Source organism: Apteryx mantelli, chromosome Z (assembly GCF_036417845.1).
Source record: "Apteryx mantelli isolate bAptMan1 chromosome Z, bAptMan1.hap1, whole genome shotgun sequence".
Lineage (NCBI taxonomy): Eukaryota > Metazoa > Chordata > Aves > Apterygiformes > Apterygidae > Apteryx > Apteryx mantelli.
The window spans coordinates 58,055,689-58,071,938 of NC_090020.1; the positions used below are offsets into that span (position 1 = coordinate 58,055,689).

The following is a 16,250-nucleotide window of genomic DNA, read 5'->3' on the forward strand; positions in this document are numbered from 1 at the left end:
CTAAAATGCAAGCAAGCAGCCAGTTGTATGATTAAATTATTTATTTTAATATTCTGGCCCAGAAGCAAATCCTGGAGTCCTTCCCTTGAATGATTTTGAAGCTCAGATGATATCTCAGTACTTACTGAAAGGTTAGTGGTGTTTGGAACATACTGATCCTGTTCCCCCAGTAGCACATCAATCACAGGGTGCCTGCCATTTTTTATGATGATTTCTCTCCGATTATCTTGCACAACCGGTCTGCAAAAAGGAAGAGATGTAAATTTCAATGTTTATTCTATCTGATAATTTAGAACTACTGCAATTAAAACCTATGAGGTACAGTCTAAGCTGCAGATTTTTGTGAAAAATTACAAATGAAACAAAAAAGTATTCTTCCAATCAAGTTTCCTCAGTTTCATTCAGTTACAAAAAAAAAAAAATTAGAAGATTGGATAAAGATTTTTTAGAGTATTTCCATAATTTTTTCTTTACTTAGGGAAGGCTTTCAGTCACTTATGTATATTCTAAAGAACTAGGAAGATCTACAAAATGAGCAAGTAAGAGCAAAACCACTATCTTCCCACAGCCACTGCACCAGCTCTTCAAAGTTCCACCATTTGCAGGTACATTTAATAATTTCAGAATTGATTCCTCTGATGAACTAGGCTAGCCTGCCACTTCATCAAGCCTTGGCTGGAGCGTGGGGAGTAAGAAAAATTGTCCAACTACAGATATCACAACCAATAACACATTAACCTACACAAATCAAAGACTACAGCATGACAGAGTTGCAGTCTTCTTATGAACATTAGCAGCATTCATATCTGACAACAACTCCCAAACATGTTTAAGAGTCATCACAATAACTGTCAGCAGAAGGAGCTTGCTACCTAGGCTGACACACTGAAATGACAGTATTGTTTAAGAATCAAATATGCAAACTGTATCTGTTCTACCTACTTTTTCTCATCCCCAAACCACATAAAAAAAAAAAAAACCTACTTCAAATGGTTCCACCTTTCGTAGCTGCAAATCTATCTACATTCAAGGATGTTACTAATAGAACATGTATAATTCAATGCTACGTATCACCTAAAAGCTGTATATTCTTCACAGAGCAAAAAACAGAAAACAGCATGTTCCACTAAATTACGACTATGGTATTTTTTTATTCTCTGCAATGTATTTTTTTCTTTTTCAGTATAACTGAAATGCAACATTCACTGGGAGGTAAATTTGGTTTCACGGCTCAGCAACAGCATTCTCCAAGACTAGAAGTACAGGCACTCTACAATAAGAGCACTACCTTAGGAAAAGCAGCAGTAGCTGAGGAAAGAGAACACTGGAATAAAACCACATAGTTTTTGGACTGGAAGTTGAGTAACACTTTGGGTAGGCTTTAGAGGGAAAAGAAAATGTAGGGAACGTGGTTTTCCTTGGATAGAAGAATGACTATATGATTAGAAAGGAAAACAGAAAAAAATAAATAAATGGCATATTAGGAACATGAATCACTGAGGAAAGAGATACAAGTTGAAAATGCCATGTTTTTTAGCACAAAGAGATTTCCAGGTGAAACCAATTAGGACAGAGCCTTAGGGTTTGGGGACAAAACAAGGAAATTTCACCCCCTCTCTCAGTGGATATGTAACTTGCTTGGAGCTGTAATGTGATGGACCAAAAAGGGAAGAGCACACACCTAGCTGCACTTACTCCTGTACCTCTCCACTTCGTAACTGGGAGAGGGAGATGCCAGCTAAATGACCCATTTGCTAGTTTAAACTTCTGCCCTCATCTTTGAAAATCATTTCCTTTTTTTAACTGCTCAGGTCTCCTTTGTGAGAGACTTGTAATTGTGAGAGAGGATGTAGCTTCAGGATGCCATGAGCCTGGCCGACTGCCTGTTCTGGTTCCAGACAATAGAGCTGGCAGGAGCAGGGGCTCAGACACAAGCATTCAAAAGATCCTTCCTGCCCTGTGTTCCCACAGCGTGTCATGAAGTTTTCTAAAAAAACTAGTAAGTTGCTGTGGAATGCAGTAACATGTCATTTAGTTATATAACACCTTTTCAACTGCATTCCTTAAAGATAATGAATCCACAAGTCTGCAAAGTGGCTGCACAAATCTCAGATGATGATGATGCTTGGGCTACCTATATCATCATCTTTATGTAACTAACTTTGCTGTGTAAGAGCCTTGGCTTTGTACGCTGTCCATGTAAAGAACGAGTGTCCCAACACAGGGGTCCCAAGATGGCCCGCAGAGGCTGCCGGAGGTGCTTACCTCTCCCCAGCAACTGTGTGGGGCATCCATGTTCCTAACTTGTCTAGAGAGGTTTGTGGCCTGCCGGGGGCTCGTGTGAGAGATGTCATGGGAAGACTGCCAAGGCTCATCCATTCTTCTGACTATTACCCACTGCTGCTCTTCCATGTGGGCGCCAATGACACCAAGGGCAAACTGGAGACCATCAAGCAGGATTTCAGAGCTCTGGGGATGGTGGTCAAGGGTCTGGGAGCCCAGGTCATCTTCTTCTCAATCCTGCCAGTGAGGGGGATGGATGAGAGGAGGAGGAGACGGACTTTCCAGCTTAACGACTGGCTGCGCCGCTGGTGTTGGCAACAGGGTTTTGGTTTCTACAACCATGGGACCCTGTTTGAAGATCGACAACTGATGGCGAGAGATGGGATCCACCTCACGAGGCGGGGCACGTGGGTCTTTGCCAACAGGTTGGCCAACCTGGTAAGGAAGGCTTTAAACTAGGAAAGACGGGGGAAGGGGAGAGTTATAGTGACAGGGTAGTTGGCAAAAGACTGCTCAAGTCAGGATGCCTCCAACAGGTGAATGCAGCCAGGGAAGTGCGCATGGGATGTGGCTATGGAGGACCCTCTTGTACCCCTCCTGGGAAACCTGCATGCTCGATCACCTCCCTGAAATGCCTGTACACCAATGCACGCAGCTTGGGGAACAAACAGGAAGAACTAGAGATGTGTGTGTGGTCGCAGGGCCATGATCTCATTGCCATTACAGAGACATGGTGGGATAGCTCGCATGACTGGAGTGCTGTCATGGATGGCTACGTGCTTTTTAGGAAAGACAGGCCAGGAAAGCGAGGTGGTGGAGTTGCTCTTTATGTGACAGAGCAACTGGAATGTATTGAGCTGTGCCTTGGGGTGGATGAAGAGCGAGTCGAGAGCTTATGGGTAAGGATTAAAGGGCAGGCTAGCATGGGGGACACTGCTGTGGGTGTTTACTATAGGCCACCTGATCAGGAAGAGGAAGTCAATGAGGCCTTCTACAGACAGCTGGAAGTAGCCTCACGATCCCAGGCCCTGGTTCTCATGGGGGACTTCAACCACCCTGATATCTGCTGGAAAGACAACACAGCTAGGCACAAACAGTCCCGGAGGTTCCTGCAGAGCATTGGTGACAACTTTTCGACACAGGTGGTGGAGGAGCCAACAAGGAGAGGTGTGCTGCTGGACCTCGTACTAACAAACAAAGAAGGACTGGTGGAAGATGTGAAGATTGGGGGCAGCCTTGGCTGCGGTGACCATGAGATGGTGGAGTTCAGGATCCTGCGAGGAGGCAGCAGGGCACCAAGTAGGATCGCAACCCTGGACTTCAGGAGAGCAAACTTTGGCCTCTTCAGGGACCTACTTGGAGGAATCCCATGGGTTAGGGCCCTAGAAGGAAGGGGTGTTCAAGAGAGCTGGTTAATATTCAAACATCACTTCCTCCAGGCTCAAGAGCGGTGCATCCCTATGAGTAGGAAGTCAAGCAAAGGAGGCAGGAGACCTGCATGGATGAGCAAGGAGCTCCTGGCAAAACTCAACCAGAAGAAGGAAGCATACAGAAAGTGGAAAGGGGGACAGGCCACTTGGGAGGAATATAGGAACGTTGTCAGAGTATGCAGGGATGCAACGAGGAAGGCTAAGGCCCGTTTGGAATTAAATCTGGCAAGGCATGTCAAGGACAGCAAGAAGGGCTTCTTCAAATACATCAGTAGCAAGAGGAAGACTAGGGAAAACGTGGGCTCTTTGCTGAACGGGGTGGGTGCCCTGGTGACGAAGGATGCAGAGAAGGCAGAGTTACTGAATGCCTTCTTTGCTTCAGTCTTTACTGCTCAGGCCAGCCCTCAGGAACCCCAGACCCTGGAGGCAAGAGAGAAAGTCTGGAGGAAGGAAGACTTTCCCTTGGTGGAGGAGGAGTGGGTTAGAGATCATTTAAGCAAACTTGACACCCACAAATCCATGGGCCCTGATGGGACGCACCCACGAGTGCTGAGGGAGCTGGTGGATGTCATTGCTAAGCCACTCTCCATCATCTTTGAAAGGTCATGGAGAACAGGAGAGGTGCCTGAGGACTGGAAGAAAGCCAATGTCACCCCAGTCTTCAAAAAGGGCAAGAAGGAGGACCCAGGGAACTACAGGCCAGTCAGCCTCACCTCCGTCCCTGGAAAGGTGATGGAGCAGCTCATTCTGGAGGCCATCTCCAAGCATGTGGAGGACAAGAAGGTGATCAGGAGTAGTCAGCATGGCTTCACCAAGGGGAAATCATGCCTAACCAATCTGATAGCCTTCTATGATGGAATGACTGGCTGGGTAGATGAGGGGAGAGCAGTGGATGTTGTCTACCTAGACTTCAGCAAGGCTTTCGACACTGTCTCCCATAGCATCCTCATAGACAAGCTCAGGAAGTGTGGGTTAGATGAGTGGACAGTGAGGTGGATTGAGAACTGGCTGAATGGCAGAGCTCAGAGAGTTGTGATCAGTGGCGCAGAGTCTAGTTGGAGGCCTGTAGCCAGCGGTGTCCCCCAGGGGTCAGTACTGGGTCCAGTCTTGTTCAACTTCTTCATCAATGACTTGGATGAAGGGACAGAGTGCACCCTCAGCAAGTTTGCTGACGATACAAAACTGGGAGGAGTGGCAGATACACCAGAGGGCTATGCTGCCATTCAGAGAGACTTGGACAGGCTGGAGAGGTGGGCAGAGAGGAACCTCATGAAGTTCAACAAAGGGAAGTGCAGGGTCCTGCACCTGGGGAGGAATAACCCTATGCACCAGTACAGGTTGGGGGTTGACCTGCTGGAAAGCAGCTCTGCCGAGAAGGACCTGGGAGTGCTGGTGGACACCAAGTTAAGCATGAGGCAGCAATGGGCCCTTGTGGCCAAGAAGGCCAATGGTATCCTGGGGTGCATCAGGAAGAGTGTTGCCAGCAGGTCAAGGGAGGTGATTCTCCCCCTCTACTCAGCCCTGCTGAGGCCACATCTGGAGTACTGCGTCCAGTTCTGGGATCCCCAATACAAGAGGGATGTGGCACTACTGGAGCAAGTCCAGCGAAGGGCTACAAAGATGATTAGGGGACTGAAGCATCTCTCTTATGAGGAAAGGCTGAGAGAGCTTGGCCTGTTCAGCCTGGAGAAGAGAAGGCTGAGAGGAGATCTTATCAATGTGTACAAGTATCTGAAGGGAGGGTGTCGAGAGGATGGGACCAGTCTCTTTTCAGTGGTGCCAAGCGACAGGACGCGAGGCAACGGGCACAAACTGAAACACAGACACTTCCATCTGAACATGAGGAAAACTGCACAACTCAGTTAAATGCCTCTTGGTAGGGTGGTATGAAATAACCCTCATTTAATCCAAAAAGGTTCAAGCTCAAAAATACTTAAATCAGCTAATATGGAAGTCCAATCTTTCTTTTAGTGGCCCTCCAAAATTAATTATTGACATCTTCCCTGAGGCTTAACACATTAAAGAACTGTAGTAATTCCTTCTGAAGTTTAACTGAGAAGTCTCCTCCCTGCCAATTTAAAAGCTCTAAGCCACTCTTTAATATTCAGTGAATTATTTAAAATCCCCATAGTGAACTAATCATATTTCAGTTTGTTTTCTCATCTGAGTATATAGAAATAAGCTAGCAATTACTTTCAAAAAGATTTTGATAGAGGCACACAAGATCTCAAGGGTCCGGAAGTGATCGATATTATCTATAATGCAGTATAAAAACAAAGCATAAATTGGTTGATTTCCCTTCTACCATATATATTTAATACATAATCTGCTGGATTTCCAAGGGTCTCAAATTTTACTAATTTAGATGGTTGTTCCTAAACAATTGTGGCACAGCCCCACAATGAAAACATTTTAAAAGTTAAACATAGCACTTATCAAAATAGGGTGCATGGAACAGACGGAAGGGGAGGGCTGTCGACTGGAAACCAACCCTTTCTACCGTAAACCCCTGGCACTAGTAACTGCTGGCTTCTGGGCCCGCACTCAGCAAGCTGAAGCGGTGGCTCAGCAGCTCGCCTCGTTGCAGGACGGCCAAACTGTGGGAGCAGCCCAGGCCGGCCTCTGGGGCTGCAGTGCCTGCAGGCTCGCGTCTCTCCGCTGCAGAGCGTGGAGTGCAGTGCGCGGGGCAGAGCCTCGGCGCTGCCAGCCTCCCAGCCCGTGAGCCCGGCCTGCGCCGCTGCATCTCGGCAGGGGAGGCGCACAGCTGATCAGACCTGAACGCGTTGTCCTAGGTGAGGCATCGTCACTGCTCTGCAGGGTCCCACTAATATTTACCTATCTTCACAAGAAGTACATTTTTGAAATACATGTCATACACCTTAGAAACTTAGATATTAGAAAGACATTATAAATTCAGACCTTCCTGGGAAAAAAAGTAAAAGTATAGACATTATTTTCATCCACAATCTAACAGATACTTACATACATGTGAGACATTATCTATCAGACTCAAGTCAAACAACAGACAGACCAGAACAAACCGTCAAATTTAAACTGTATTGTTTACGGATTTGGATTAAGCCTAGAAGCGCTGCTTTGCAAAAACAGATTAAGTTGAAACTACTGTAAACAATTTTAGTAATACATTTTATTATACTATACATATTCAAATGAATTTTATTTTAAATATTTATTTTACAATTCCCTACAAAATCCTAAATAAAAATTAAAATTTGATTACCTGCAATAGTCTCCTTGTTTAGCCACCTGGGCCAATGAGAACAGACAGTCAATAGTTGCTAGGTGACCAATCGCTTTAGACACAGGGTGATAATGTTCACTAAAATGACTACAGCAAAACAGGGAAAAATAAAAGGAGAAGAAAACAAATTAATTTCATATGGATACATATGCATTGTCAAGATACACCCCATGCATGTTTCTCACAGGGTTCTTACCCTGTTCTTCCAATCTCCCAGCAATGTATTAAGTTATAATATGAGGACACAACCTTAATTAAGACAGACTTCAGGTTCATGATTTTTTTTTAAAAAGCAGGGAAAATGAAATTAATTAGCTTGTATTTAAAGACTCTGCAGTTGAACCTTGCTGCCTAATGAGGTCTATAATATGTCACTGTTTATGACAGTGGCAACTGAATCCATCCCAACTGCCCATTTACTTCTACTATAAATTACAGTGTAAAAAAAAAAAAAGTGCCTGAACACAGGAGTTGTCTAGAATTTCAGTAAAATATGGTTATTACAATAGAAAACTCAAGAATTCATTTTCAATTTATGGTACTATTTCCCCCAGTACAATAATGAAGTTACCAAGAGAACAGTTTTCAGTAGACTTCAGTCTCTTAGCCTTCACGAATTTCTTTTCTCCTCTCCTAGTCTCAAAGTTACAACAGGGAAATATAAAATTACAAACTCTAAAGTGGGAAACATAAGAGAAATAGAAGCCATACCAAAGTAGCAAAACTAAAAAGAACAAAAAAGTAGTAGGGTGGGGAAGAAGCAAGCTCTCCCACAGACAGGTTTTTCATTCCCAGCACAGAAAACAGCAAAGTAAATATGAAAATTAGCAGATTGAAGTGAGGAAAGGTTAACATATATCTATTCAAATTTACATGACTAATTTAGTAACAAGAGTTATTTAATGAAACTATTTTTTATAGTTTTGCAAAGCCAACACAGCCACAGAAGAGTGAACTGGAATGTTTTTCTAGTTCCTATCAAATTAACAGAATAGCTAGGTTCCTACTAAAGCGCAAAATCTCAGCCTCAGTTATATCCATGTCACTGCATTCAACATGAGCTGGGCACCAATGAAAGGGACGGGAACACACAGCTCTGCACCACATGCGGGGCCTGTAGTCTTTACAGAACTGATGGCAACACATGAGCCACAAAAGATGGAGCTTGACTTCTATACCTCATGAAGATTTTGAAGGCTTGACAGTAAGAAGACGCATCTTAACACTTACAAAGACAGAAAATCTAATACAGCAGTCAGCAACTAATCCTCATAGGTCACTTTTAGAGTGCAAAAATCACTTTCAAACAGTAATATTTCAAAACATTGCTAATGTCTAGAACAGGACTGGCTAAACTGCGGTTCTAGAGCTGCACACAGATCGCAAATACTTCAAGAGCAGCTCCAGGCCACTGCTACATCATGACTGCCAGCAGGACTACGCTGATGGTTAATCAGAGATTGTCACTGAACACAGAAAAGAATTAACAGAGGCTACTGAGGGCACACTTGCACATGACAGCTAAGTTGCCTGCAGTTAGAGAGGTCTTACTCACATTACTGTCCCCTCCTCTGGCCCCAACCACATGTATCCAACCTCTCTGTCCTCAGCAACTGATGCTCCAGCAGTGAAGCCTCTTCAGGGAGCTAAGTCAAATAAAATGTACTTGTGTTTTTGTAGGGTCAGCTTAATTCCCACTCTGCTCAATCTCTGACCACAGAGATACCAATGTCTGCGCACGAAAGAGGGCAGGGGAGGGGAGCAGGACTGCTGATTTTGGCAGCAGTGAGTCTCTATGTCAACATAGATGTAATAGGACCCAGGGACTCACACCCTTAAAGGCATACATATGTCTAGCCAGATCCCATCCTGCAACAGAGAGGTGGGACACTGAGGGAAAACCATTATCTTCTGCCATCCATGAATCAATGTGAGAGCAGCCAGCCCCCACCTTGGATGTCAGAGGGGCTGGGCTGCATCTTCTAGAAGTCCATCATATGAAGATTTTGGAGTGTTGGAGTGTTGGAGGAATTTTGACCACTCCTTTCTAAGAGGTACATGACAGACTCACTTTGTCCGTCCAGCATTTCATTTGGTAAACAGAGTAGAACTGATGTTAATAAAAATGCAGTCTTTTTTGAAGACGATAACTACAGGCAAGATCATTAACATATGAGATATACAGCAATTAGAAGGTGAGGAGCAGACTTTGGCACAGTAACATTTATCTGCAGAAATTTAATGTGTTAGTAGATCAGAGGGTTTCAGCAGCACCATTTTGAAGATCCTTTGGCTAAAAAGTCAAATAATTTCTTTTGAAACTCTGACGTGATACAAAAGTTCTCACATGCCGGTTGTGAGGGACAATAATACTTTGGTTACCTTCTAGCAAACAGATTAACAGGCTAGCAGGGTTAGCATATAAAATACAGGGCTATAGAGAATCATATTCGCCCAAGAGATTGCCTGAATATTTTATTTTTATTTAATCTTTTTTAAAAACAATGGTACACTTAACAGGGAAGCCACATTGTATTTCAACCAATATTAAAAATGAATTTGATTAACTTGTATAATGAATTCTCTTTTCTTCTCATTTATCTCGTATTTGAATAATAAAACCGCTGGATACAATATCACGCATTTATAGTCAGTTGCATTTTCAGGTTCTTAGTGCTGTGATACTAGTTTTCAAATTTAGAGAGGCATTTTATCTATTTAATACTGTATTTTCATCAGAATTTCAAAGTCTTGTGGAGATATCCCTTCTGGCCTCTGTCTGCAAGGGTCTTAACTTCAAATACTTTAACTTCAAGGACAGTATTCTAATTTACCATATCTTTCAATTAACTTGTCTACAACAAACCTAATTATCAACTTTAATATTCCTTCCTAGACAAATATCTTTCTTTTTCTGTGCATGTAGCAATAAAATAAATAACTAAATAAAATGATGAAACCTGAATCTACTTTTAAACTCACTCTAGAAAATTTAGCCATTCAGCGCTGCAGTCAAGGACTAGCTGCTCCCGGAGCTGATTCAGATGTCTGTAATTTTCTATAATAAAAGGAGAGTGGAAACGGCTGACAGCTTTTGTGCTGGAAGAGAGAAAAAAAGCCAAATAGGAAATCAAGGTTACTAAGCAATCAGTTATGCCATCTACATGGAAAATTAGACTAGTTTTCTTATTCTCTGTGAGCCTTGAAATGGATGTAAAAAAGGAATGTTCTTTTATTGTGGTACCAAACTCTAATATTCTGTATTGTGAATAAAGTGCTTGGTTACTGCAGCACGACCAATTCAGAAAGCTCTGAAAATGCTTTTCACAATGTAGCATATATCACTGAAGTATATAGCTCACAAAACTCTGTTCAGCAATATGCTGCACAAATGGATGACCTTTTTTGTGACTGGGTGACATATACAATAAACTCCAAGAAAAATTTTCCCGAAGATGACTTTAAAGAGGAAAATTTACCAATAGCCTGACATAAACTTAGTAATTACAGACTGTCTTGCATGGATACTAGCTTCCATTTGGGGCACTTGCTATTTATTTATATATTTTTATTAAAGGCCCTTTTTGGCATTCCCAGACATTCTTTTACAAGATCCAGATTAGCTGTAATTTGCCCTTCATGGTCTTAGTTCTGGATAATCTATGTGCTTTTAATATTAAACTTTTGCATAAGTCAAGAGAATAGTATAAGTCAACAGAATAATATTTCAGAGTTCACTTTTCTGGGGGTTAGATAATACTAAGGAGTCTCCTTGGCTCTCTGAGACCTAAATAATGGTGCTAGCTGTCTGTGGTCATGCATTATAACATTAAGGTATTGTTTAAGTAATAAAATAAAAGACTAAGAAAAAAAGCCAATTACATAATTCAGTCCATCTCTGTTTCATTTACTGTTAAAAGTCTATCTAAAAATTACGCTTACATAACACTAATCACAAAAACAAGCAAAGCCTGTGCATACGAGAGTAAAACGACATCTTATAGACACTATGTTTATTGAGATGCACAAACACATTTTTGCACAGCTACCTTTACATTTCAGAATAAATGTAAGAACAGCTATGATTTTATGAGATGGGAGGCTTGTACCTACAAATTATAGGTGCAACTGAATCAAGACCATAGTCTTGACACCAACACATATCATTTGAAAGACCAAGCAAGTGAAATTGCATTAAGTATCTACTGTGTTAAAACAAATGTTTCAAGAACCCCATTTTTTTCTGTTTGCTTTTAAATAAAACTTATTAGGACAACAAATTAAGATGACAATTTTGTTTGGTTGATTTTCAGTTTAAAAATAAGAAACACATGGAGAAAGCAGAATATATATGGAATTAGCTTTAATACTAAAAGACACATTTTATTTTTGCTTATGTATTAGAATACAAAGACATTTCACATACCTGCTAACCATCACCCAGGTAGATGGCACAGAGGATACAAGGGAATTCTTGACTTCTATCATAAACTGAAATAAACAGAAACATAGTATCACACATCACAGTTAATTAGGGAGACTACAGAAATGTATTCTTTAGGTATGAAGAAGTCTGCATGTATCAGAGGAAAACCACATTCAACCAGCCTGAAGAGACTGTGCAGGCCACAAGCTGACAAAGTTCTTTGTCCGCCCAAAGTGAGTTATGACATACACCACATTTCTACTGAAAGAGCAGCTCCTCTCCTGAGCTGCTCTCTGTCCTGCTGTGCTGCTGCACCTCTTCTCTGCCCTTCTATTCCTCCAACCACTAACATGCTCTCTTCATCTCCCTCCTACCAAGCCAAAAAGAGACTAAAACCAGACCAAAACTACTAAGTCTTGCTTACCTGATCCTGACCTGGCCTTGTATAGAATCAGCATACAACTCATCTACCCAGACTCTACACTATACGCCACCTGTACTGAGGCTACTCCTTATCAGTGAGATGTGCCTTGCTGGCTAGGGATCAGTGATTCATCCTCAGCCATAGTTACTCATGACATTTCACAAACAAGAACTCAAAACCTCAAATGCTAGCACTGTATCTAAAGTACATTATTTCTAATTTAGATCCACTGGGGTCAGGAAGGGAAGGAACAGGGGAAAACAGTAGTAACGATAAGAGGCTTAGAGCACTGAAAACTATATAATGTGCTTATTGCAGTGTCTTACATGATTCATGTCAGTTATCTTTATAACATTAGCCTGAGGTGTTAAGGCTTGAAAGAACTGAGGCATTCTCAAATAAAAGAATTCAGCTGCAAAATGAATTCCTACCAGAGATTAGATTAACCCAGAACCAAATCACCTTCACAGCAAACCATCAGGCTCTCATCTAACAAAATTTTTCTATTACAGTCAGTATGACTTAGATGAAACCTTCCCCACATCAACAGCATTGCCAGTAATCACCTTCAGGTACAAACAAGAAGAAAAATCCCAACATGAGCACAAGACTCCACAAAGGACATAATACACTAGTTCACCTAAGAAGCCCTTAAAATACTTGATACAGTGGAAACCCTGAAATTGCATAATACATATTAGATAAAAAGGCTGAAAATAGGTAGAAGCAGAGATCTGCAAAGATTTGAAAAATGAGAAGAGCTAATCACTGCCATGACTAGTATTGTTGCTGCTGTGTTGATATTACAGCTTTTCTAAAGTTCATTCCCAGACAATTATATATGCTGTGTTGATAAAGGGGAAGAAAGCAGATCACACCATGTTTATGTCTATCCTGGATGCCTGACTGAACTCAAACCAGCCTAAATTAACACATCCAGTACAATTGTCTACTTAGTTTGTACAGCTAGTGAGGAACAAGCAAGAGACTGCAATCTCCTTCAAACCAATGAAAGCATTAGCTTTTTCATCCTTTAATTCTTATCTCTATTAGATAAATAATTGCTGTGTTTAATGAATTTGAACCAAAGCACTGCTAGTGCCATGCACAAAGCAAACATTTGCCAAGTATAGCAATTTCTCTCTAATCCCTGCCTGAAATATAGCAATGCTATCACTAACTGGACGGCTCTCTGTCCTGTTTAGTGGCTACAACGAATTACATTACAGGTCTGGAAACAAAAGATAAGACAGATATGGGTGTAACCTTGTATTTTGGAAAGAAGGTATGTGTCAACTGGAGCTTCATCAGATCTCCAACAGGAACTTTATACCAAATATAAGCTAACAACCTGCGGGCTGACTCTCAAAATCTAACCACGTATTCATAATTGTGGGCTTGGGGGCACACATTAAGCACCTAATAATTTAATTTTGGTTCTCTCCAGGGAGGCCTTTTCCCTAAATACATGTTCTGAGTGGGGAGATATATAGAAAAAGTTTCCCTGCAGCTTCTCTCTCTTCCAGAACTAATAGACCATAAACCTGCTTCTGCACAAGTCTGTTCTGAAGAAGTGTTTGAATACTACAAGAACTTGAGAAGAATATACCATACAGATCTGAAAGAGAACTCAACTCAAAGAGCTTTTTGCTATATCTATGCTCTGCTCTTCCCATACAATTCCCTTACCATCACTTCCACTCCCTTTGTGCCTTTCCTTACCTCATGGTCCATCTTCTGCAACCCTTCCTGTACTGCCTCTTTTGAGGTCTCTGAAACACCCATACCAGATGTAATCAGATAATAGTATCCATAATCTCTTCAGCTCCTTTTAAGCATATACCAAGATAGATCTCTGTCTACAATGGTTTCTGAGCCGTCCACTACTACAAAGGCCCCCTCTCTAAAAAATCTCCACAGTGAATGGTAGTTTCTAAATATTCTCCAGCACAGTTCACATCTATCTGCCTGCCCCCACTCTCTTCCTCCTTCCTCCGCAAAGGTGTCTTCATCCCCCTCTCAAACCTTCTTCTCTACGAGGAACCTTTCAACTCCTTGCTCTTCTCCTCCTCACACAATACTCTAATACATACTTCCATGCTTCCTCTCAGACTTCAGCTTCCATGCTGACAAGTCTACCCAACCCATTAGCTACATGTTTCCTCGCTGCTCAATTTCACCATCAAGAGGACTATTCACCTGAAGTCTTTCTCAAATGCTGCTACGTCTAATTCCTCCATTACTGCATTCTTTCTCACTTTTAGTATTGCCTTTCTGCCCCCTGCCATGTCTCTTTGGCCTTTCTCAGCCTTCTAGTTTGCCAGCACGACAGGAGGCTGCTGACAGCTCCTTCCATCCTCATCATCACTCTTTTACCTCAAACACTCATTCTATTTCCTCACTCCTTCTCAGTCTCCAATTCTGTTCTCTAGTCTATGGGTTTTCCCCAAGATTTCTTCCTCTCAGTTTCAAAATGACAATGCTGAACAATGTTACCTCATGGCTCCTTTCAACTCCCCCACAAACCTGTGTGGATCTGTCATCTCTTTGTTTTGTGCTGAGCTTGTCAGCTCAGTGGAGCACAGCCTGTCCACACTTGCATAGCATCTGGCACACAAACGCTCCAGTCCGCAACCAGTGCTTTTAAGAATTAAAAGTAGTAAAATAACACTTATCATTCTTTAATACTGTTCCTCTTCTCTTCCATCTTTCAAATTACAGTCTTAATTACTGCTCAGAAAATCATTCTACCATTCTTCAAATTAACCTAATGCTATGTTTCCTCAAGATTCGCCAAAGATATTTCAGCACATAATAGCCACATAATTAACTTTGCAAGTATACATGTGTTTTTATAGATACAGAAAAAGCATTACTGAACCAAACTCAATTGCAATAAGTGTTTTTATTCTTTAGATCACTAAAATAACAGAGTAAAACAAATAAAAAAGTGACACTGTCAGAATAATGTTATTCAAAGTTGTACAAGAGTGTATTTTCAAATGACCTCAGTTATCATGCTACATGAAAAGACTCCTAGCAAGCCTAAATCTTAAGCTAATTTCCAGGCGTGCAAGGATACAACTGTACAAAATAGACAACATATTACCTCTTGACCAGAAACTGTAACATACTCTGCAGAAGGATTCTTTATCTGTTTACGGATTTCCAGCAGATGTAACTGGATTTTAGAAAGCACATCCAAGATCTCCTCTTTCTTCTTTCTGATGACAGGGAAGTCTGTAAGGTCTTTGAACAGTTGAGTTTTATCTCCAGACCTATCCATAGAAAATATAAGATAAAATAATAATAAAAGCAAAGATATATTCCCTAATTCTACTGTGGTTTTATTCATTACTCTCACCTAACACTAGCTTTATTCCCTTCTATATACAATTTTTCTGGTATTTGATTGTGTGTACAGCACATGTATCAAAAGCTGCCATACACATTCAGTATATAGCAAGGCTACACAAGACCAAAAAAAAAGCAGTTATTCAAGACTAACCCATATCTCTGTTCCTTCCTTTCTACTCTACCAGATTACATTCCTTATTCTCTTCCAAATCCTGCCAAGTCTTCTTCTTGTCTCATCTCAACTTGAATCCTTCAGCTTTCTGTTTGTTCTCCCCCGGCCAAGCACGACAAAGAAAGCACAAGACGGACAGATTCTTTCTCTCTTGGTCTGTAATTCTGTAATGCAATTGCTGCCCCAACCTGGAGCATCCCAAGTGCACACAAAATCTTGATCACTATTAAATGTGAAGCTCTAGATAATCTCTATAAAACATGTGAACAGAGATTTTCCAGATTTAGAATCTGGCCAAATTTGAGGCAAATTTTCATGAGACTGGTAGAGAAAAATCCCTCCCCACAAGGCCTTTGTCAAAGCAGAATGTCATCGAGAGTTTCTCAGAGTAGCTTCTTTCTTTTCTCAAGAAAAGACTAACAAGAATATTTTTTAATACATGCAAAACAATGCTCTTTTCTAGTCTTGGAGAATGTCAGAGAATGACAGAATTGTTTTGGCTGTGCTATCTCAGCTCAGGATTGAAACCTGGAATAGAAAATGCCATTCAAATGTTTAAAATTGGGAAGTCAAAAAAGCTATTAAAAATAAGGTTGTCACCAAAACCAACAAAAATTTAACTTATTTAAATAAGCATCAGGTAAACAATAAAAAGTAGCCATCAGCTTTAAGTTAATCCAAAAATACATTTGCATTTTAGAGCAGGTACAAAAATGTATCACTTAATTACATAATTATTATGAAATCTATTATTTGGAGAGCAAGTAATTAGCAAACTGAAAGTCATAAAATATGGAGGTAATAAGGTCCTGTGTTGCACCTAGTTCCATACCCTTTGGCCTGAGAGCGAAACTACGACTGGAACCAGTGAACAGACAGATAACACAGAGCTAAGC

At 41.3% G+C, this 16,250-nt stretch overlaps 1 protein-coding gene across 1 annotated transcript in view; it reads right to left on the reverse strand.

The window, feature by feature from the left end:
* MSH3 (mutS homolog 3) overlaps positions 1–16,250 on the reverse strand; it is a 109,766-nt gene that overhangs the window by 31,137 nt on the left and 62,379 nt on the right. The window contains exons 15-19 of the mRNA XM_067316741.1: positions 14,935–15,103; positions 11,402–11,466; positions 9,958–10,074; positions 6,955–7,062; positions 126–240 (exon numbers count right to left, since the gene is read on the reverse strand). Of these exons, the coding sequence (XP_067172842.1) occupies positions 126–240; positions 6,955–7,062; positions 9,958–10,074; positions 11,402–11,466; positions 14,935–15,103 (574 nt within the window). The remainder of the gene's footprint in view (positions 1–125; positions 241–6,954; positions 7,063–9,957; positions 10,075–11,401; positions 11,467–14,934; positions 15,104–16,250) is intronic.